Source organism: Ochotona curzoniae, unplaced genomic scaffold (genome assembly GCF_017591425.1).
Source record: "Ochotona curzoniae isolate NIBS_2020 unplaced genomic scaffold, NIBS_Ocur_1.0 contig_1976, whole genome shotgun sequence".
NCBI classification, from domain to species: Eukaryota; Metazoa; Chordata; class Mammalia; order Lagomorpha; family Ochotonidae; genus Ochotona; species Ochotona curzoniae.
The window spans coordinates 1,289,900-1,314,674 of NW_024465279.1; the positions used below are offsets into that span (position 1 = coordinate 1,289,900).

At 42.3% G+C, this 24,775-nt stretch overlaps 1 protein-coding gene across 6 annotated transcripts in view; it reads right to left on the reverse strand.

The window, feature by feature from the left end:
• The window catches only part of NSD3 (nuclear receptor binding SET domain protein 3), a 132,678-nt gene that overhangs the window by 57,883 nt on the left and 50,020 nt on the right, over positions 1-24,775 (reverse strand). For 5 of the 6 annotated variants that reach the window (XM_040970308.1, XM_040970304.1, XM_040970305.1 and 2 more), the window contains exons 2-6: positions 21,377-22,095; positions 11,246-11,317; positions 10,617-10,779; positions 3,756-3,910; positions 1,062-1,568 (exon numbers count right to left, since the gene is read on the reverse strand). In XM_040970308.1, coding sequence (XP_040826242.1) covers positions 1,062-1,568; positions 3,756-3,910; positions 10,617-10,779; positions 11,246-11,317; positions 21,377-22,051 — 1,572 coding nt within the window. In that variant the 5' untranslated portion in view covers positions 22,052-22,095. The remainder of the gene's footprint in view (positions 1-1,061; positions 1,569-3,755; positions 3,911-10,616; positions 10,780-11,245; positions 11,318-21,376; positions 22,096-24,775) is intronic. The other variant, XM_040970307.1, reaches the window with a different exon arrangement.

The following is a 24,775-nucleotide window of genomic DNA, read 5'->3' on the forward strand; positions in this document are numbered from 1 at the left end:
GCAAGGATTTATACATATGTATGTGTTTTTGAAGTCTCTCTCTTTTTTAAAATCAGTTTTATTTAAAAATTTTTTCAAATAGCATTCTTTTGAGGGGGAAATGTATGAGACAGTTTGATTCCTTCATCTGGCAGCAGATAAAACTATCTCCAAGAATAAAGGCAATCCGCATACAGAAGAGATGTCATCCATTTACACGTGGAGCTGCAGTTTGTTGTCCAACTTGAACCTCTGAGCAGAAACAGGCTGACAGAGAACCCTTGATGCCTCTCTGGAAAAATCCATCAGCTCCTGGGGCATACCTACAATCCATTATCTATGTTAGTGTGCAGATGACTTCAATGGGGGGAAAAGCAGGTGCAGAATTCTTTAACTCAGTCTGAAATCTGTAAGTTAGATGTGGTATGTACCCCTCAAGGCTGTGGTATGGATTGAGATCCAGGGTGTTAAGGCCTACGGAGTAAATGCTAGCAGTATTAGGAAAGAAGGTAAACATCTTGAGACAAAATATAAGTGTTCTAACCAGAGCAGAGGTCCAGGTACCTGGATTCAGTGTGTAAAGGCAACTTCACTCCCGTTACCCAAACTATGGGTTTCTTTAAACAGCAGGCAGATATCCTAACAAAATTGCCAACACAGCCAACCAAGTCACCAGGTACAAGGATTACATCGGCTTTTATAAGGATGCCTAACTCAGATAACCAACAGAATTGATTTTAATAAGAAGCACACTTTGCAGCTAAGAGAAACTAACTCTACAAACTAGAAACAAAGTGCCCAGTTTTTTTCCATTGACTTCCAGAAGCTAAGCTCAATTTTGGCTGCCAAGTCAAGATTAATGTATTACAGATGGGAATATTACAAAAGAGGGGAGAAAAAAGAAAAACATAGCCCTTTTTCCTGTGTGTTTTTTTTCCCCCACAGAATAAACTGTATGTTTCGTAAGTAATGGATACAAAGGATGTTTAAATTCTGTTCTCATTCTATTGTTTTTTGAGAAGCCCCGGTTCACTACTTTCAAAACACTGTCCCACAGAAAACCCCATGGAAAAAGCAGATACCTTTGTTGAATAAACAAACTGATCGATAAATTTCCCGTCTCCTGTGGCATTCTGAAGAGCAAACACTGGTTCAATTTTCACAACTGGGGACATGTTGCACTTTTGCAAATCCAGACTCCCCTTGTGCATGGTGATGGAAGCTGGTAAGGACTTCCTGGCTGCTGCTGTCTTCCAGGCTATCTTGACTGGGGGCGGCTCCTCCTCCTCCACACTGGCGTGCCTCCGCTGGCTTTGCCTCCGGTTCTCAGTACTTGAGTGTGAGGAGGCCACCTCCCCTGCACTGGGCTGTTCTGGCTGAGTGTTGGGGACAGATCTTGGCTTGCGGGGTTTTTTAACTTCGGCTTTGGAGGCAGCATTCTTCTTTGATTGGTCTTCTGGCTGTTTATCAATGTAGATGAAAGTGTACTGTTCTATTCTTTCTTCTCGAGTCATTTTCAAGGCTTTCTCTGCATGGGCAATGCCAATGTCCCACTGAGCACGTTCTCTCTGAGGCCGAGGTTTCCTGATCTGTGAAACGGATACAGGAAGGGGCACTCAGTATGCATGTGACACGCTTTAATCTAATAAGTACAACAAAATTAGTATGCATTTCCCATGTGATTCTATCACCTTTTCACAGGTGGAATGTTTTACCTCCATAACTTTGATAAATTAGCATTACTCTATTCCACGATATGCAAGTCTACTGGCTTTATTCTCTCTCTCCTTTGATGATCATTCTGCTGAAGAGTCCCCAAAGAAGGAGTCATCCCTCTCACATCAGTCACAAAGATAGTGAAAACGAGGGGTACAAACACTAACATTAACATAACACCCCAAGGGGCCAGCATGGTAACAAGGCAGGCTAATCCTTCACTGTGGCATTGGTACCCCACGTGAGCACCAGTTTGAGTCCTGGCTGTTCTGCTTTCAATCCAGCTCCCTGCTAATGGTCTGGGAAAGCAGCTGAGGATGGCTCAAGTCTTTGGGCCCTATGCCCACGTGGGAGACTCGGAAGAAGCTCCTGACTCCTGATTTTGGATCGGCTCAACTCCACCACTGTAGTCATTTGGGGAGTAACCCAGAGAATGAAAAATCTCTTTTTCTGTCCTTCTCTCTGTACAAACTGACTTTCAAATAAGTAGAAATAATTCTTAAAAAAAAAAAAAGGACTCCTTAAGGGCATGCACTTGGTACGGCAGTGAAGACACCTCTTCAGGGCCTGGCCCCATTTCTGATCCTAGCTTCCTGCCTGCTGAGGAGCAACCCAGAAGGCAACAGGTAATGCCTCAAGTTGATTTGGTCCTTGGCCACCATGTGGGGAACCTGGAATGAGCTCCCAGAACCTGGCTTCAGTCTGTCCCAAGCAGCTGTCGCCTGCATTTGGGGGGTGAACCAATGGACGGGAGAAATCTATGTGTCTCTTTCTGTGTATCTCTGCCATTTAGACAAATAAAAAGGACACTTCCCAGAGCTGCCATTTCTCCCCCATACCTAGGCGCAGGAGTGAAACAGGATGCTACAGAGACCATAACAAAGCTATTTTAGCCAGAGGACCAGCAGCTGAACTGTACTGCCCGTTAATACCATAAGGCAAAGGCATAGAAGAAAGTGAAAGGACAGCCTCGAGCAACAAATGAAAGCTGACAAAACAAAGGCGAACAGGCATATGGAGAGAAAAAATAAATCTGAATCATAGTTTCCATATGTCTCTGTGTCCAAGGTTAATCACAAGATTTGATATTGGCACAAGATGTAAGAAATTACTCTGTAAATCAGTATGTGAGGTGACCAAAGAAGCTGGATACAAGTACATGAGATCATTGAAGCGATTAAGAAATACACAGATGGCTTGATTAAAGCAACTAGAAATTAGTTAATGGAACTATGAGATGGAATAGTGTACATCCAGGTATCAACCTGAGGAATCTAAGCCTGATAAAGTAAATGCAAATCCTATGATAAGACTTGGCTTTTTAAGACTTTATTTATTTAAATGGCACAGTTACAGAGAGACAGAGAGAGACAGAGAGAGACAGAGATCTTCCATCTGCTGGTTCTCTCCCCAAGTGGCTAAAATGGCTAAGTCTGGCCAGGAAAAACCAGGACCTAAGACCTTCTTCTGGGTCTCCCACGGGTGCAGGGGTCCAAGGATGTGAGTCATCATGTGCTGCTTTCCCAGGCACATTAGCAGGGTGCTAGATCAGGAACGGAGCAGCCAGGACTCAAACTGGCCCCATAGGGCACACTGATGTGGCAGTCAGTGTCCTAATTCACTGAACAACAGCACAGGCCCCAAGACTTGGCTTTTATTTATCATTTTAATTTTTTTAAAGTTTATTTATTTTTATTGCAAAGTCAGATATACAGAGAAGGAGAGAGAGAGAGAGGAAGATCTTCCGTCTGAAGATTCGCTCCCCAAACAGCCACAACAGCTGGAGCCTAGCTGATCCAGAGCCAGGAGCCGGGAGCTTCTCCCGGGTCTCCCACACAGATCAGGGTCCCAAGGCTTTGGGCCGTCCTCAACTGCTTTCCCAGGCCACAGGCAGGGAGCTGGATGGGAAGCAGGGCCACTGGGATTAGAACCGGCGCCCATATGTGACCCCAATGTGTGCAAGGTGAGAACTCTAGCCACTAAGCTAGAATACTCGTCTCACAGTAGAAATCACCAAATACTTTTAGAAAACCAGATTAGTAACACTACTTGCTGGTTACCTTTTGTTTCTCAGAGTGATTGCTGGCTTGTTTAGTTGCCTCGGCCAGTAGCTCTTCATACTGTTTATGACCTTTATACTCCCGCACTCGCTTTTCATGAACCCAGGCCCGCTCTGGCTGGTTGCTGAAAAACTGGACATGATATTCCCGGGCACCTGTAAAGTAAAAAAAATCTTTGTAAACATTTTAGAACATAAGCATGCACACAGACTGCCAAAAGATACCCTAGCACAGGTTCCAGTATTAACTCTCATTCAAATCTTTACATTCTGGACTGTCAAAAAGACATACTACAATTCTTACTAATGACAAAACTAACAGCTATTGTAAAAATAATTCCAAATGACTAAAATTAGCAACAGGGAGTTTTAAGAGACAGAAAAGCAGAAATTCTGCCAATTATCTTATTTACTAGCCTGACTGAACAATTTATTTTTACTCGCCTCAAGTAGTTTCGCAAACATAAAACAAGTTTTCTTGGATTTCTGAAGTCCAAGTGCTTACAAGCTGCTTTTCTAGCTGTGTAACCGTGTGGTACACAGGTCGGCGGATGGAGCAGTGAGGCCCCTGCACCGTTCAGGCCCAAGTATCGTCATAAGAATGTCAGGTTTTTATTTGTCTTTTTCAGTAAGTTAACATTTGTCCACAAGAAATGCCTGAGAAAGACTGCTGGCATCTCAGTGTGAACAAACACAACCTCCAGGCTTGAGCCGGCACCAGTGTCGCTGCGTTCCTTACATCCTTGCACTGGCTGTTGGAAGCAGCAGCTAGCTTTACTTAGCATCCTGATGGACCAGCAGAAACTCGTAATTTCACAAAATCTCTAGCCTTGGATATATCTATCGCTTTAATGCTGAGATGAAATGGCAAGAATGAACAAAATGCTTTTGCATACTAAAATTGGGATAGCTGTGTGGCTGGGCAGCAAAGTATTTTTAGGACCACTTTTTCATGTAGCACCATTTTCTCTAGAAAGTATAACTGCAAGAATGGTGGTTATTCAAAATTAAGAATCTGGCAGGTATTTCCAGAAGCAAATTTTTAATTTTATTACCTTAAGGAAAACAACACTTTGTGGTTGACAATAACAAACAGGATCTCTTAAACAAAATCAAAATTCTGAAGAGCGTATCTTTGCTTCTGAGTCTGCCAGCTTACCAGGAATCATTTTCTGAGCAACAAGTGGTGACATTAATATGATTTTTTAAAGTATCTTTGTTTACGAGGAAATATACTATAGTAACAATATAGGGGAACTGAGACAAGGGGAGGGGACTTGGAGTAGGGTAAGGGAAATCCCAAGGCCTATGGTACTGTATCATAAAATGATAATTTTTGAACTAGCCAGTTAGTTCAGTTGGTTAAAGCGTGGTGCTAATAAAATGATAATTTTTTTAAAAAGGTATCTTTGGAAAAACATGTCAACACTTGGGAAATTTGTCTGACTCGGTAAGCAGTTTTTAACTGGCCAATGCATCTTGCAACAAACCATAAGTGAAAGACCTAAAGCATATGAGAGAACTGATGGATTTTAACATAATAAAGCACAAAAGGTCATTGATAGGGTTTCAGACTCCACACTGTAACTAACCTAACTCTTGTTGAGCTCTGTAGAAACACCAAAGAAATACATCCACAGTGATCTGAAATGACTATTACAATACTCTTCCCTTTTCCAACTACAGGTCTGTGTGAGGCAGGGTCATCTTCACAACCACAGCAACAAATCGTAACAGAGACAGAATGCAGAAGCACATATTAGAATCCAGCATCTTCATTTAAGCTAGACATTTAAAGATTGTCCAAAAAATGTAAATTAATACCATTCTCATGAATATCTTTCAAGGACTTATTCATTTGAAAGGCAGAATGACAGAGACAGAGAGACCTTCCATCTGCTCGTTCATTTTCGAAACATCCACAAAGCTGGAGCTGACTGGACCAGATCAAAACCTGGAGCCAGGAACCAGGAGCCAGGAACCAGGAGCCAGGAGCCAGGAGCCAGGAGCCAGGAGCCAGGAGCTCTGTCTGGTCTCCGACCCGAGGCAGGAACCCAAGCACGTGGGCCATCTAGAGCCAGAGTAGAACTGCAGTAGCGTGGACTCAAACCAGCACTCTGATAGGAAAGCACAGTGTCCCAAGTGGTGGCTGACATTACTGGGCCACAATGCCCACTCTCAATCATTCATTTTTTGATAAAAGTTTTCCATCAAAATGTAGTGTGTGACAACATATCACAGTTTGTTGCTTTAAAATAAATTAGTTAATAGTTTTAAACTTTCCTCAGCTCTAATTTCTAAAATAAAACAAATAGTAACAGGTGTAACCAATATAAACAAAAGCCTCTTTGGAGTCCTCAGCTTTTACAAGTAAACCATCTGAGAATGAGAATGGCTGCTGCTGTGAAGGTGGGAGTCTGAGGAACAGTCCGCCTGCAGCCAAGTCCACGCAGGTGCTGGATCGCTCAGAAGCTATGGTAGCATTGGGACTCTGTCAGGACAGTCAGACACAGGATCAAAAGTAATTAACCTGCTTCTGTATTTCACAGAAATATTAGCCCATTGTATGACAGGAACGAAAACTGAACTAATGACAGCAATGCTTAAAGATGTATTTATCTGAAAGGCAGAGTTACAGAGGAGTGGGGAATGGAAACAGTAAGGCCTTCAATTTACTGGCTGACTCCCCAAACGACAGTAATGACCAGGGCGGGCCAGGCTGAAACCAGGAGCCCAGAGTTTCCTCTTGGCTCCCACATAGGTGGCAAGGCCCCAAGTACTGGGCCTTCTGCTGCTGCCTTCTAAGATTCGTTACTAAGGAGCAAGGCGGGAAGTGGAACAGCCAGGATGCAAACTGGCACTCATAAAGTACCAGATTTGTAGCTGGCATGTCCATGCTGGGACCCTCCAAAGCTGCTTCTTTAGTAAAGACAACTCAAAAAGTGTTGTTCTGTAGACAAATCAACAGAAAAATGCAGGCACTGTTCCAGAGGACTCAGGTAAAGAAAGACAACAAGTGGATGTTGATGAGGAAACATGAACTATGGGCTTAGGCTGACACGTAGCCATATTATATTTTTTATGTCAGATGTGACGAACCTTATTTTAACTGATATTAATGGGAGATTATGTGAGAAATACCTCTGAAGCCAAATTAATATATCATATGAAAAACAGTCTATAAGAGAAATATACACAATTTATTTCCATATCAGCTGGCACAGAGACAGTATAAATCTAATTATAATTAAAGATTGATCAAAGGCGGGCGGGATGGCTCATTTGGCTAATCCTCAGTGCACAATTGCTAGGATCCCTTACAGTTAACAGTTTGTGTCCCAGATGCTCCACTTCCTACCCAGCTCCCTGCTTGTGGCCTGGGAAAGCAGCCAACGACGGCCCAAGGCCTTGAGACCCTGCACTTGCGTGGGAGACCCTGAAGAAGCTCCTGGCTTGTGGCTTCAGAGCAGCTCATTGTCGTCATTTGGGGGAGTGGACCAGCGCATGGAAGATCTTTCTCTCTCCTTCTTTCTATAAATCTGACTTTTCCAATAAAAATAAATCAATCTTTTTAAAAATGCAAACATATATACCAGATTTTAAAGTAAAAAAAAAGACCTTAGTTTTACATTTAAGGAAACTATCATCTAAGGACAAATTATAAATGAACTCAATGACTGAAATGCTTTAATTCACTCTCATTTAAAAAAAAAAAAGATTTATTTATTTATTTATTTATTTACAAAGTCAGATATACAGAGAGGAGGAGAAACAGAGGGGAAGATCCTCTTTCTGATGATTTACTCTCCAAGTGAGCACGATGGTTGGTGCTGCACATATCTGAAGCCAGGAACCAGGAACTTCTTCCAGGTCTCCCACATGTGTGCAGGGTCCCAAGGCTTTGGGCCGTCCTTGACTGCTTTCCCAGGACACAAGCAGGGAGCTGGATGGGAAGTAGAGCTGCCAAGATCAGAACCAGTGTCCATATGGGATCCCAGTCCAGGCCATACTCTCATTTTAATTAGCACAGTACCCTGGGTCGTGACTAAGCTGGTGCTGGTGGGCAGGGGATCATTAATCAATAACACTGTGCTGTGAGTGACAGGGGAACACACAGTCTGACCTTGGGGATCATGGGATTTTGAAGTGAACACCTTGAATAGTACTGACCTTTTTACTTGCAATTTTTTTTTCTATAACAAAACAAGCAGCACACTCTGGGTAATACTTCAGTAAGCTCACAGCAGGGACTTGGAAAAATCATACAAGAAGGGTGCTATATTTGCAATTTAAATCGGCCTAAAGCTGCATTCTTAGTTTTAGTTTTGTTTCTGTTTGTTTGTTTTGGGCATTCTTAGTTTTTTAATAGTGTGTCAGTTTAGCGACTGTAATCATGCACAAGTCCTACTGAAATGAAAAATCATGTGTCTTCCAAATATTTAAAAACATGTGTGCAAAATAAAAATGTGAATAAATCCATATTAAATGGCAAACTTTTATATGGAAATGATTTCTCCAAGAACATGTAAAAGTCAATAAAATCAATTTAATTTTCAAACAAAAATTCATATGGTTTAAAATAACAACAGGCATTATGGACAGTATTTAAAATCCCCAGTAAAAATATTGACTTAATTACCCATTAATTATAATGTGTACAGAGAAAGAGTTCCTTCCTAGCTTCATCTATTTCTAATTCTGCCCTTCAAGTAAAATAAAACTTGGGGTAGGGGGATGAAAGGCAGACCTAGCGGGACAGCCTAGTGGCTAAATCCTGCTCTTGCATCCCTTGGGATCCCATATGGGCGCTGGTTCTAATCCCGGCAGCTCCACTTCCCATCCAGCTCCCTGCTTGTGGCCTGGGAAAGCAGTCGAGGATGGCCCAAAGCCCTGTGACCCTGCACCCACGTGGGAGACTGGAAAGAGCTCCAGGTTCCTGGCTTCAGCTCAGCTCAGCTCCAGCTATTGTGGCCGCTTGGGGAGTGAAGAACCGGGTGGAAGATCTTCCTGTCTTTTCTCTGTGTATCACAATACCTGACCAACAACAATGTGGAAGCAGGATCGCCAAGACTTTTACAAAGGAGAGAGACAACCAGTGGTCCAACTGCTACTAAGCATACTCCTAATGTTAAAATGCTGGGAATCTAATCCACACCATTTTTTATCAACCCCCCCCCACCAGTAGAGAAAAGTTAGGATATATCTATTTTTATCTTTTACCAACATTCCTAAGGAAGATTCTAGGTCACACAGGTAGACTCAAGATATACTTTATATCATATCACACTCAGGAATAGCCCAATAAAAATGTGACAAATTGAAAAAAGAATCAGAGGCGCCTGCACTAAGGCATCGTAGGTTAAGCTTCAGCCTGAGATGCCAACATTCACAGTTCGAGTCCCACTACTCCATTTCTGATGCAGCTCCCAGTGAATGTGCCTGAGAAAGCAGTGAAAGATGGCCCAAGTCGTAGATCTCCGTACCTATCCCTGGGAAACATGGAAGAAATTCCAGGCTCCAAGTTTCAGATTGGCCAACTCCATCCTTTACAGACACTTGGGGAGTGAATTGGCAGATGGAAGATTATTTTCTTTCTCCCTCTCTCTCCCTCCACGTCCCACTCCCTGTGTCTCCCTCTCTTTCTGTAAATCTGCCTTTGAAATAAAAGTAAACCTTAAAAATGGGTCAGAGGGAAAAATGCATCATATACAAGTATCAGGATGAAACGTTTTTGGGTTAGAAAAACAAATGATTGCTTCTCTAGGGCGGTTGCGCAGGCAGTGACTTCAGGAAGCAGGATTTTGGACACCTGTTCCCTACAGGGATTAAAGCCAGTGGTTTCCACAGAAGCGTTGTCTGTTATATTCGTTACTCCAACTAAACTGACCGCCAGTTCTCCCACATACGATTATGCTGGGAAGAACAAAGTTCCAGAGCTGTGGAAGTTTCTCCGGAAATCAGATGGTGTGTCTATCCATCTCACGCAAGGCCTGCCTGACCAAATGCTGTACCGACTACCATGCGTTGGCTTTCGGAGGGTCCATCTACAACCTCCTCATCCTCTACACGGCTTCACAGCCCAAAAACAAACGAGTCTGGCTGCCCGGGACTGGTTTGCTTTTTTGGCATTAAATCCTTTGAATTTAGCAACAACATTATTCCTGAAAGAAGTCAACAATGAAATCTGAATGTTCAATGGCTTGGCCCAAATACCTACCCAGTGCATGCAGGACATGTTATTGCTTATTCATACACTTTCTTTAGGAAAAATACAAAAGGTCAGATGAAGGTCTTTGAAAAAAACCAGTACAGCAGCTGGCATTGCGGGGCGAACTCAGCTGCCGTTGGGATGGTCACCTCCCACACTGTTTCTGATCCAGCTTCGTCCTAAGGACTCCTGAGAGGCAGCCGATGAGGGCTCTAGCGCTTGGGCCCCTGCCACCCATGTGGGCAACCCCAATGACGTTCCAGGCTCCTGGCTGCAGCCAGCTGTAGCCAAGGCTGCGGCAGACATTCGGGGAGTGAATCAGTGGATGGAAGCTCTCTGTCTGTTACTGTTTCAAATAAGCAAACAAATATATAAATACACACACACACACACACACACACACACATATTTTAAAAAATGCGAAGGAAATTATAAACAAATACAGGGTGCCATAAAGGAAAACAAACTATTTGGTCAATTAAGATAATCACAGTTGTTTCAGCAGTTATTAAAAACCGATAAACACACACTTGTATTTTTGTGTCAGATTATATGTTATCTACACATTTTTATATCCATATACAACATTCTATATTCCTTTTTCCTCTTTACTGTCAGTCTGGTTTTACTTAACATCTCTACACCTTTTCTTACCTCTTGTGTTAATTTTGGTATGAACCTCGAGCTGGGGATCACTTGAAACCATACAAGGCCACCAAGGATAGGTTCCCACCTTGGACCAAACAAGATCACCAACCTGGAACTTAACACCAGTTGACACTTCTGGTGCTGGCACAGAAGATGGTATCGGCTGAGCCTACAGGAAAAGGCCACAAAACTTCATCAGAAGCAAAATTCTGAAACAGAAACTAGGTTACTAGGTACAAAGTACGCTGAAATGCTCACGATGTGACATTTATCTTTAGGTATATTTCTCTGATACCTGCTCTCTGAAACTACAAGTGGGAAGAAGCGAAGACAAGAAAGTATTATTAACAAGCCCCATCACTAAGAGTGGAATTAGTGTTGATGGGGCCAAGTAATTAGTAAGGTATCTTGAGAATTCACATGATCAACTTTTTAAAATAGCCGTAGTTTTAAAAAGGAAAGTAATTCACTGGAAATATCTACCTCTTATACCAAGCTCCAGGGTTTATTTCAGTATAACTTTTGAAATAAGCAAGTACACAACTGTGAAATACCACAACGTGCAGCATTAAGTCACTCTGCTTTCGCCTTCTGATCCCATATCTGGTTAGACAATATTCAATAAAGCAACTCACTGGGGCTTCTTCTTTTAATACTGGATCTTCTCTTGGTTTTTCTGATACAGTGTCAACCCTTTCATTTGGTCTCTAGGTAGAAAGGTACAGGTGAATAGAATAAAACAGCAGTAAACCAAGAACAGCGACAATAGAGTCAAAACAAAACAATACAAATGAGAGACACTTATTTAAAACAATGTAAGGAGTAAGAATACAACTTACATAGCATAAGATGCTATGTCCTTTTCAAGATTTATTTATTCACTTAGCTGAAAGTTAGAGTGACAGGGAAGGCAAGGCAAAGAAAGAGAGGCCTTCTGTATGCTGGTTCACTCCCTGAAACGCCTTCAATAGCCAGAGTTTGGCCAGGCTGATCTAATGTCAGGAGCCAGGTACTCCACTGGGGCCTCTCATGTGGGTGGCAGGAACTCAGGTACACGGACAGTCATCCGCTGTCCCGAGAAGCATCAGCACAAAGCCGGACTGGAAGTGAAGGAGCCGGGACTTGATCCCTGGCAGCCCAATATAGGATGCTGGTGTCCCAAGTGCTGGCTTACCTCGCTGTACCACAATGACTGCCTCAATGCTATGTCTTAACGTCACTTTTCTTCCCACACTATGGCCCTCTCGCCTGTTTCTTAATCAGAAGAGCTAATTAGGTTTGTGGTGTGATCAGTGCTGCTCCACCTGTCAGACTACTGCTCAAACAGGCACACTGACCTTGCTAGGCAGGCAGTCTTGGAACTTTTCTGGACAGCAATTTAGCAATATGTATGCAATCTTACATTTTCATCCTCCAACCCAGCAAAGCCATTTCGAAGAATGTGCAGTGAAAGAACATCGAGAGGTAAAAAGAGAGTGTGTTTACTCAGGACACATGCATATGTATCTTAAGTTACCAGTGACTTTTAAGAGAAAAGAGATACGATGCAATTCGCCCAAAAATGGAGACACAGTTAAATGAATCACCATATAACTAAACAGAATTACATAAATATTTTAAAGTCACATTATTACAATGCTATTTGAAAGCAGCAACTTGCAAAGTAGTTTAGATAGGTAGATTCTAAATGTAAAAAAAAAAAATGAACAAAGGAATAAGACTGCAGGATTTAAGAGATTAATTTTACATGATGAAATAAGTGGTTTTGAGGGGGTACTTTTCTATATTTGTCAAATTGTTTATAATCAACCCTTCTAATAATCCCCCGCCCCACCAGTGTTACTTAACAAACTAACTTCTACAACTCTTTAGGAAGGCAAGTTGGAAGCATCTATCAGAATCTGAACCAGGTATGCTCTTCCACCTAGCAATGTTATTGCAGGACAGTATCTTCCAGAAGCACACAAAATGGGAAAACCCACGTAGAGCGGATGGTCACAGCAGTGCCCTCTCACAGCTGTCACCCCCAAGCCCATCAGAACCTCCCAGCTGCTAATATGGAAAACTGTCTGTAGCATCCTTGGAAACAGGTGATACATACAAACAAAACTGACCGCAGTAACTATCCCCTAGGGAGTAAAATCAGCAAACAGGAAAGGAAGGTCTTTATAATATTATATATTTTATAATATAAATGTGTTTATATTATCCTTTCTATTTTTCTGTAAAAAGCAAATTATTACCACAATTAAAAAGACTTTAAAATTCTCACATATCAGAATATAATTTAAATAACTTAAAAAGAGGGCTTATCCATTAAAGCACATCTTAGCTTTACTAAAACAATATAGTTAATTCTAAAAGCTACTTAAAATTCCCAATTACTTTAATAACATTTACAAATCTGTTGTAAAAAAGAAAATTTTATTAAGACAGTACAAACAGGATTTTCTGCTAGGAAAATGGTATTTTGTGGACATGAAACCAATATCCCAAACTCCTAACATCAACACTCAACCAACAGAGCCTTTGATTTTCAAGGCACAAAGGAACTTCAGAATGTTCACAAGAAATGGAACTGAAATACTAGTTTATTACAAAATTTCTGAAATCCATGCATCATTTTTTCATAACTAATATTTCCCATGGACTTCTTGAAGACTGCTCATTTGAATGAGCTTCAAAAATGTTCGACACCCTAATAAATTCATCTTTGTTCTATTTTCCACAAACATGTTCAACTGTCCTTGTATAAAATGTGAAAGATGTGGCCCTGACCTCAAGGAGCTCACCGACAGGAAGGAAAGCTCAACATCCGCTTACAAGGTGCTGGGAGGAGGGGCCATGGTGCACCTGCGTATGTGTAGTCTTGGCTTGAAAGGTCAGGAAAAGCCTTTCCAGGAAGGTAAGTGAGAATCTGAGAATTAAAGCAAGCAGCAGCAGCAGCAGCAGCATGCAGGGGGCATGGAAGATCAAAACAGGCAGAAACTGACCTCACTGCCAAAGACACAGGGAGCTGAAGGGAGGGTAAAGATAGGCTGGAGTGTAAGAGTCCTGTGACCCAGGCGCAAGTACTTGGTAATACTGAAGTGCAGTGAAAAGCTGCTGGAGACAGCTGGCCTTACATTGTCCAACGAAGAATACGTGTGTCTATAATAATTTCTCTCTCAGAAGGGAGCAAGAGAGGAAGTAGAATGTTTCATGAGGTTATTGCAATAATCAAAGTGAAAGAAGGTAGGGTCACCATATCAACAAGAACAGTTGATTTCCCTAGTGGAACTATGAGTAGGACCCACTCAATAAGCAAGAAAGCAAAACCCCATATTTAAATGAAAAATGTGAGGCCTGGCTAGGTAGCCTAGTGGCTAAAGTCCTCGTTCTGCACACCCAGGATCCCATGTGGGTACTGGTTCATATCCTGGCAGCTCCACTTCCCACCCAGCTCCCTGCTTGTAGCCTGAGAAAGTAATACAAGATGGCCCAAAGCCTTGGGACCTTACACCCATGCAGGAGACCTAGAAGAAGCTCCTGGCTCCTGGCTTTGCATTGGCTTAGCACTCACCATTGTGGCTACTTGGGGAGAGAATCAGTGGACAGAAGATCTTTTTTTCTGTGTGTCTCTCTCATCCTGTAAACTTATTTTCCAACAAAAATAAATTTAAGAAATTAAAAGAAGCTAAATGAAAAATGTGTAATGATAAAGCAGTTTAGAAACATTACTGAAGGCCAGTGCTGTGGCAAAGTAGACTAAGCCTCTGCCTGCAACACCACAGTGTAATACGAACACTGGCTTCAGTCCCAGTTGTTCCACTCTGATCCAGCTTCTTGCCCATGCACCTGGGAAGGCATTGGAAGATGATCCACATGCTTGGGCTCCTGGACCCATGTGGGAGACCTAAATGAAGCTCCTGGCTTTGGATCAGCTCAGCTCTGGCTGTTGTGATCATTCTGAGAATGAACCAGCATTCTCTTTCTCCCTGTCTCTCTAATGTTGCCTTTCAAAAAAAATTTTTTTTAAAAATATTGCTGAAAAGGGGTCAGCGCCATGGTTCAGTGGGTTAAGATGCCATCTACAACACTTCACATCCCAGCTGCTCCACTTCTGATCTAGCTGCCTGCCAATACACCTGGGAAAAGCAGCCATAGATGGCCCAAACACTCCGACCGCTGCACTTAGGTGGGAGACCTGGGTAAAGCCCCTGGCTCCTGGCTGCCAGGGCATTGGAGGAATGAGCCAGGGGACTAAAGGACTCTCCTACCTCGGCCTCGTCCTCTCTATTCTGCTTTCAAAAAATCAAATCTTCAAAAAAAAAAAAAAGTCAATTTTCCTTCAGTTGTTCAAGAAATAAAGGCAAGTCTAGAATATTCACAGTAAGCATGGAGAGACAACACCTTTCATCATCCTAGTTCTGCTCTGTTAGGAAGGGCAGGCACTTGAATGCAAGGCGACAGTTACTCAGGTCTTCATGCTCAATTCATCTTAATTTTCAATTTGTTATTTTTATGATATATATGACCTTTGGATACTCTTAGTTGAGTCCACATAGAAAGATATCTTTTCTAGAAAAGAATCACAGTGTGTTTCATGAACAGAATTTTTTTTTTTTTTGAAATACAAGTTACTGTGTTATCCTAAGCATTCTATTTTGGCTTAATTACTTCTATTTAGTAAATTTTGCTTTAGACAATTTTGGCCTAGAATCTGTATCTAAAACCTAAAGGATTAAGTAATAATATGCATCAAATCCAGCAAAATGTAACAGCAAAACTGTCAAAATGAATAAAGAACTAACATCATCAAAGTTGGAAATAAAATTTAAAGGCAATAAATTATGCATTTTTACTTTATTTTCTAAATAGCTGTTTAAGTTTGTAATTTTAAATATAAAAGTGCATGAATGGTTTTTATGACTTTGAAGACCTAAAAGTCTGTGGCTAGAAAGCCAAGTTCCACCTAGCGGTCGGCAGGCCAGGTCAAGGCCATGGCCTTGTCCAGGGGGAGCAAGCAGGTGAAGAGCACCTGAGCTGGCCACAGAGGATCAACCCACAAGCCGGGCAGAGACCAAGCACTCCGCATGGGGCCTCCACTCACGGGCCTGCTGCCATCACCTGCCAAGGAGCAAAAATTGCAGAAACACATCCACATGTTTCTAATTTGGTGGGCGGAAAAAGAGCTAGAGCGGATTTTAAAAACACACAATTTCAACAGTGATCTCAGGTCTCCTGTTGCCTAGAAGTTTGGACACATTCTCACTGTTGAGAGGATATACTTCAGAGTGCTCCAAATAGCCATCACTCTTCAGAGTGCCAAACGGCTCAGGCACAACTGGGAGGAAACACTTACAGATCTCAGACTCAAAAGCAAGTAGCGGTGAAATCTTAACGTGCACTGTTTTAGATGAGATTTTGTTTGCTCAAAAGTGAACCTACAAGTGGGCTTTTACGCAGTGAACGGGGGGGAGGGGGAAGAAAAGGGAAAAAATTGATGTAAAAAGCAAATCCAGTTGGCGACTTTTTCTTTACCTGGAAGGAAGCTGTCAGACAGGGAGCTGTCCAAGGGATTCAGCAGGCACCCCTCCGGGCTTCCACAAACACCCGAAAACCAACTGCTGGGAACCCCAGGGACAAGCAGGAGCCCCAAGACCACAGGAAATCAAAATACTTCAAACTGTGCAGAAAGAAGCAGTCCCGATGCTTTTCAGTTTAGAGAGACCTAACTTAAAGGCAGCTACAGCACAGGCACCTCCTTAGCTTTCACAGGAAGGGAAGACAGGGGACAGGAGGGACAGGAGTGCAGAGAGAGAGGGAAGGGAGAGCAAGAGGATGGAGCAGAGAAACCAGGAAGGAATCTCACACCATCTGGATTTTTCCCAAAGACACAACTTTCAGGAAATGGTCTTAGTAACATTTAGCGCAACCACAACCAGCCTCTACACTTAAAGCGTCAGTCACACGTGTTCCTTATTCCAACATACAATCAAATGCCAAATTATAGTCATCATGAGTCACTGAAACAAAATGAACTACAACTCTTCTAAAACATTGTAAATCTTTGACAGAGCAGTGAACTTAAGCTTTAAATGACATGAGGAGACAAGAAATGGAGTTGGCTTTAGAATCTTACTGCAGGGCCTGGCGGCGAGGCCTAGCAGCTAAAGTCCTCGCTCTGAACGTGCTAATATCCCATATGGACACCGGTTCTAATCTCGGCAGCTCCACTTCCCATCCAGCTCCCTGCTTGTGGCCTGGGAAAGCAGTGGGGGAAGGTCCAATGCCTTGGGACCCTACACCCATGTGGGAGACCTGGAGGAGGTTCCTGGCTCCTGGCTCCAGATTGGCACAGCACCTGTGTTGCGGTCACTTGGGGAGTGAACCATCAGACGGAATATATTCCTCTTTGTCTCTCCTCCTCTATGTATATCTGCCTTTTCAATAATAAATAAATAAATAAATCTTAAAAAAAAAAAAGAATCTCACTGCGAAGTGACTACCGAAAATGTTAACTGTACTCAATTTTTTCTTAGATTCCAATAAAGAAGGAAGCAGACATAAAAAACCAAATTGTTTTATCCTGCCTCTGAATAGCCTTTTCTCTTTTAAAGATTTATTTATTTCTATTGCAAAGTCAGATATACAGAGAGGAGAGACTCTCAGAGGAAGATCTTCAGTCCGAAGAGTTACTCCCCAAGTGAGTGCAACAGCTGCTGCGCTGATCCAAAGCCAGGAGCCAGGAATCGCCTCCAGGTCTCCCACGTGGGTGCAGGGTCCCAAGGCTTTGGGCAGTCCTGACTGCTTTCTCAGGCCACAAGCAGGGAGCTGGATGGGAAGCAGGGCCACTGGGATTAGAACTGGGTTCCATATGGGATCCCGGCATGTTCAAGGGGAGGACTTAACCCACGAGGCCACCAAGCCGGGCCCTGAATAGCTTTTTCTCTATTGTGAGATATCAATTAAAACAAAAAGTCTAATAAGTTCAACGGGATACCCTCCTATTTGCCAGATTCTTTTCTTTAAAAAGGTTTGTTTATTTGGAAAGGCACAGAGACAGAGAAAATGGAAAAGAGAGAGAGCTCTTCCATCTTCTGATTCACTCTCAAATGCCCACAGCCACCAGGGTTGAGCCTGGCACTCCATCAGAGGCTCTTGGTGGGTAGCGGAGACCCAAGCATGTGGGCCATCCTCTGTTGCCTCCCGGATACACTGGCAAGAAAACGGATTGGATCAAAAGCAGAAGATCCAGGACTCAATGCCAGGGACTCTCACACAGAACACAGGGGCACTACACCTTGACGGCTAGCTGTACTCCAAGGCCCTCTCCTGCCAACAGAAGCAAGATGGGACAGCAAAACAGTTCTCAGAGCTAATAAGCTAAACCCAAAGGAAGGGTTCCGAAATTCTCCAACGCATAGTGTATCATATGTTTTTTCACAATAGGTCTAGGCAAGAAATGTTATACTGAATGTAATCTGGAGAGCAGAAACTTCATCCTCTCTCTCCACTTGCTCATCTACACAACAGTCACTTTAAGATACTACACAGGGCCTGGCACAGTGGCCTGATGCAGTGGCCTAGCGGCTAAAGTCCTCACCTTGAACACACCAGGATCCCATATGTGTGCTGGTTCTAATCCTGGCAGCCCCGCTTCCCATCCAGCTCCCTGATTATAGCCTAGGAAGGCAGCCAAGGATGGTCCAAAACCTTGGGACCCTGCACCCACATGGAAGACCTAGAAGAGCTCCTGGCTTCAGATTGGCACAGCTCCGGCCTTGCAGTCACTTGGGGGAGTGAATTATCAGAGAGAGGATCTTCCTCTGTCTCTCCTCTCTGTGCATCTAACTTTGCAAAAAATAATAACAAAAAACAAATCTTAAAAAAAAAAAAACGCTATGTAAGCAAGGTTCTGTGGGGATAGGGTGAGAACTGAATAAATAATTTATCAATGGTACTGCAGGTTACGTCTCTGTTAGCAATGCTAGCAATCCATATGAGTACTGGTTTGAGTCCCGGCTGCTCCACTTTCAATCTAGCCCTCTGCTAACTTGGCTGGGAAAGCAGAGGAGATGATGTCCCAACTATGTGAGTCCCTGCCACTCACACAAGACACCTGGGTGGAATTTCAGGCCCCTGACATCAACCTGGCCCAGCCTGAATCTTTGCATCCATCTGGGAAGTAAATGAAGCAAATCAGTAAATGAATATCTCTCTTTATATCTCTCCCTCTCTGTTCCTCTTTCAAATAAATACATAAAACACTTTTGTGTAATTGGACATAATAGGAAAAAAAAGTGAACTCCAATCAATGAGATCTTTTAATTTACTTAAAATAAAATCCATTTAAAGAATCCATGTAAAAATAGGATAGAGGGGCTAGTGTGGTGGCTCAAGAGTCTAATACTCAGCCTGCAAGTGTCTGCATCCCATATCGGCACCGATTCAAATCCTGGCTGCTACATTTCTGATCTCATCTCTACTTATGGACTGGAAAGCTACAGAGAACATGGCTCAAGGCCCTACATTCACACAGGAGACCTAGAAGAAGCTCCTGGCTCTGGATCAGATCAGCTCAGCTCTGGCTGTTGCGATCATTTGGGGAGTGAACCAGAGAATGGATGATCTTTCTGTATCCCCTTCTGTCAATCTGCCTTTCCAATAAACATATATCAGTCTTTTTTTTTTTTTAATGGAATTGTCAGATAAGCTGAGGCAGGTGTTTGGCCTCGCAGATGCTAGTGGGATGCTGGCATTCCACATCAAAGGATCTGAGTCTGACTCCTAGACCAGCCTCCTGTGGATGCAGAGCCAGGGAGGGAGCAGGCATGGCCCACACAGCTGGATTCCCGCCACCCACATGGGAGACCTGCACCCCACCTTCATGGGCCTGTGTGGAGGGAATCAGGAGATGCTATCTTGCACATTTTCTTTTTCTGCCTCTCAAATAAATTAATATAAAAATTTTGAAGTTTATCTTGATACAAGAAAAAACAGAAAGTTTTTCATAATACACATTTTCACGAATTTTTTAAACACCTCTCATACGTACTGATTTCAAAACAAATTTTTGACATAAAAATAAACATCTTTGGGCCCTGTACACTGGCTCAGTGGCTACATTCTCCTCTTACAAGCACCGGGATCCCATATGAGAGCCAGTTTCATGTCCTGGCTGCCTCACTTAGCACCCAGCTCCCTGCTTGTAACCTGGGAAAGTAGTAGAGAACGGCCCAAAGCCTTGGGACCCTGATCTGTGTGGGAGACCTGGAAGAAGCTCCTGGCCCCTGGCTTCGGATCAGCTCAGCTCTAGGCACTGTACCTTTTATGGGGACTGAACCAGCAGATGGAAGAGTTTTCTCTGTCTCTGCTCTCTATAAATCTGCTTTTCCAATTAAAAAAATAAATCTTAAAAAAAAAAACAATTAAAACAACATCTTTCAATTTCAGTTTCCATGAACTTTATAAAGTACTTTTGTGTAAACATATTGAGAACAGACATCTTTACTGTGAAAATACATATTATTATTTGAAAGGCAGAGTGACAGAGAGAGAGATGGCGATACACAAGGAAAGAGAGATCTTCCAACACACAGGGCTGGGCCAGGGTGAAGCCAAGAGTGTGGAACACCTCCTGTGCCTCCCACACGAATCATGGGCAGCCTCGTACTTGAGCCATCTTCCACTACCTTTCCAGACAATATCAGCAGGAAGCTGGATTACAAACGGAGCGGCTGGGACTTGAACCAGCACTCACATGGGATACTGGCAACAAAGGCAGTGGCGACACGTACTTTGCCACATGGCCAGCCTGTCTTTACTTTTACTCATTGCTATACCTTCAAATACTAGAACAGCACCAAAGGCGTAGCAGATATTCCACCAGCATGCGCTGAGTAAACAAAACCTCAGAATAATGAGAACACAGTGAAATGTCTTGCTTGGAACTGTAAGCGCCGACAGCCACTGTGACCTTGACTCCAGGAAAAGATGGCAGGTGGATTGCGGGAAGCATGGCAACACTTGAATGAAGACAATACATGAAGCCATCCATGCAGGGCACAGCAGAAGTAAAAGCAGATGACTGCCACAAAAAGCTTTCTTTGAAATCAGTGTCTAGGAAACCTCGGCAATTCATATCAGGAAGATATTACTCTAGTTAGACTTGGTCTGTAACATACTTATGACATTATTGCCACGCAAGTCCACACGAAAACCTGACAGTAAGAAATTTAGCACTGTGACATTTAGATCGCCTATCAAGAATGACTCTGGTAAAAACAAAAACCGTCTACCCAAAGTTTTATTTAATTTGTATCAATACTAATTCTGATTTTAGAGTTCTTCTGGTACTTCAGGCTATTTTATAGCAAATACACCAGCAACCAGTATCAGATCTAAACTCTACCAGAAAAGATGAGATCTAAAATAAATGAAAAACCAATACAAATAACCATCTTGTCTTTAACTTTCTCCTTTATTTTGAGTACCCAGAGGTTTATTATGAGGAAATGAAATTAATCAAGGCTATCAGCACAGAGAAACGTAAGAACAATACTCTTGGCGTCATGCGTTTTTGAAACACTTCTTCCCCTCTAATCGTGTCCATTCATTCATTCAACAAATATTTGCCCAGCAATTATTATAATGTTCCAACCACCTAGCTGGTGATTAGCAAACAAAAGTTCCCACAAATATTCATATTCAAAGAGATAAAAACTGAAAAAGATCTCCTGGGGTTCCAGTAAAAGAGAAAGATTACAAAAGTTTGTACTTACACTGGGCTCCTGAGGCTCCAGCTTGGGGGCTTTGTGCACCCTGCGCTCCTCGGCCCTGGGCGAGTCGTGCTTGCTGCTCTTTTTCCTCTTCTCCTTTCTGCTCTCATGCTTGGACTTGCTGTGCTCATGTGCCTGCACTTCGTTTAAGAGGTCTCCGCAAAGGGAAGACTCAAACAATTCCCTGCCATTCTGGATAGTTTTGGTTATTTTCAGTTTGATTTCAGGTGAGCCAGTCTTCTTTGGAATCACAGTTTGTGGTACCGAAGGAGGGGGTGGTGGCTGTGGAGGGGAAGGTTTGTCCAGAATCTCATGTGGTCTTGTGTTTGGAATTTCGGAATGGTAATAGTCGGGAGGGCTACAGTTTCTAACGGCACCAAAGCCATTGGCTGACCCATTGGGATACTGATTATATGACTGGTATTTGGTCTGGGTTTCGTACATGCTGATTGATGGTGGATAGCCATTTGTGAGTGGAGGAAGGTCTTCCGTTGTAGGTGGGTACTGAAAGCCTTGCTGCAAGGTAGCTTCATACGGTGTCTGGCCACCATCTTCAACAATGTCACTGCTGTTGTCAAAGGCATCCTCCTGACGGATGTTGGCGGAGTCAATGAGTTGAGGTGGTTGCTGAATTGTGTTTCCCATGATCCCTTGCATGAAAGAGAAGGAGAAATCCATTGTTCTGCTCCAGCATCCTTAACTTTCCCTTTCTCTCATCGGGCCTAAAATTACAAAAGAGGAGATTAAAAGGGGTTAATGTCCCCATAGGCAAGAGACTCATCAACTAAGAAAGCATTAAGCTAAAACATGTCAACCCAATTTGTGGATCTGCCTATACAGAGACATTCAATAGTTCTGCAACAGCCAATGGAATTATGACCCAGGGAAAATACTTTTCATCCTAAATGATTTTATAAGAGTAAAATTGATTACTTTCATACAACGTTGGGACCTCAATTTTATCTTCACTGCAAATAAGCAAAAGGGTTTTGACATTCTCCCAAATTACAAATTCTTTTTTCAAATATTACTTCTTATTATTGTTACAATTATCATTTTATGATACAGTTCCATATGCCCTGAGATTTCCCTAATTCCTTTATCAATTTCTTCCCCCACACTAAATTTCCTTATATCATTACTACAGTATAGTTCTTCATGCACAGCCATATGTCCATCAATGCGGGCATGGACAATGGCAGAGAGTCCAACATCCTACTGTCAAAATATAGCAAACAGTTTCATTGGGAGTCCATCTTCATCTGGAAGTAGAGATGCATACTGCACTGTATCCTCACATCTGCATATGACAGTCTCCATTACACAGTATACATCCCATTAAATGAAAAGCCACAATACAAAATCAACAAGAAGAAGAAAAAAGAAAAGACTATGAAGTTAAATAAGAAGCTACTGGATCTGATAGTCTCCATTACATAATTACTATACATCCCCTTAAATGAAAAGCCACGATACAAAATTAACAACAGGAAGAAAAAAGAAACTAATACCACCATGAAGTTAAATAACATGACTAATGTATTGCTGAAGAAATGAAAATCAAGAACCTTTTTGAAGAAAATGATGCTACTGTATGACCTATGAGTCACCGAAGAATTTAATAAGTAAGCGTTTTGAAGAAGTGAAACTAACAAAAAAAAATCATAATCCATGAGCTACAGTTTTCGCTGATCTTTGTTGGTGAGATATGTCTCCTGTAGGCAACAAATAGATGGGTCTTGTTTTTTAATCCAGTCTATAAGTCTATGACACTTGATTGATGAGTTTAAGCCATTTACATTCAGGGTTAATATGTATGGATGGTACTTTGGTCCTGCCATTTTATCAATGGGTTATGCATTGATTTAGTCTTCTGTTGTTATTTTACTGGGATTTTCTTCGCATTTACCTTTTGTTTTGGTGGGTGCTATTCCTCTTCTCTGTCCTCTGTCAAGAGAACATCTTTAAGTACCTTTTGTAGGGCAGGTTTGGAAGAGGCATATTCTTTTAACTTTTTTTTTACTTTGGAAGAATTTTATTTCATTTTCAAAGACAAAGAAAAGCTTTGCTGGGTATGTTATCCCGGGCCAATAATTCTTTTAGAATCTGGAATATGTTGCTCCATTCTCTTCTAGCCTGTAGAGTTTCCTATGAGAGGTCTCCTGTGAGTTTAATTGCATTCCTTTATATGTCAGTTGATTTTTTTCTTCACGAGCACATTTAAGGATCTTTTCCTTATGTTTGATTGAAGAGAGCTTGATTATCATGTGTCATGATGAAACTCACTTTTGGTCAACCCTATTGGGAGTGGTGTGCCCCACCTGGATGATGTTTCCAAATTCTTTCTCCAGATTAAGGAAATTTTCATTGAATACACTTTTAATCCCAGCTTCTCTTTGTGCATCTTAACTTAACACCTAGGTTTGGCCTTTTAACAGTGTCTTTCAATTCTTGAATATATTTTTTTAGCTTGACCCAGCTCTGCTTCCAGCTTTTTGTTTGTTTCCAACTGATGACAGGACATATATATCTTCTAGTTTTGAGATTCCTTCTTCTTTCTCCTTCATTCCATTTTGGAGACTCTCCACTGTACTTTTAGTTTGCTTCACTGTATTCTTCATTTCTAATACATTAGCTTTCATTTGATTCATTTCCTGTATGACATGTTCCTTAAATTCCCTGAACGCCTGCTTTATGTGCTTCTCGTTGCTGATAAGAAGCTTTATAACAAGTGTTATGAATTCTGTATCCTCCATTTCCTCGATGTCTTCCTCAGTGAACTCTGAGATTGGCAAAGGGTTTTGCTCATTTGCAGAGGAGTCTTCAGTAACATTCATTGTGCCTCTGATTCTTCTTTTGCTCTTGGTCACTGTACTTCTGATTAGCAGATTCTTCTCCTTGGGGCAGGTTTCTAAGCTGTGTCACCCACTCTGATCATTTTCACTCAGCTAACAACAGACAGCCACTGTAAACTGTGCTGGGCACAACTTCTCAGCATTCGCTACCTAGTCACTCTGAGACTTTGAGAAGTTGAACTCAGGGCCTGGCACAGCAACTCAGTGGCTAAAGTCCTCACCTTCAACATGCCAGGATTCCATATGGGCACTTATTCATGTGCCACCTGCTCTACTTCCTTTCCAGCTCCCTGCATATAGCCTGGGAAAGTAACAGAGGACGGCCCAAAGCCTGGGGACCCTGCACCCACATGGGAGACCTGAAGAAATTCCAGGCGTCTGACTTTGTATTGCCTCAGCACCGACCTTTGTGGCCACTTGGGGAGTGAACCAATGGACGGAAAATCTTTTTATCTGTCTTTCCTTCATCCTGTAAATCTGACTTTTCAAAAAATAAATAAAATCTTTACAGACAGCCCAGAGCAGTGATCCAGCGGCTAAAGTCCTC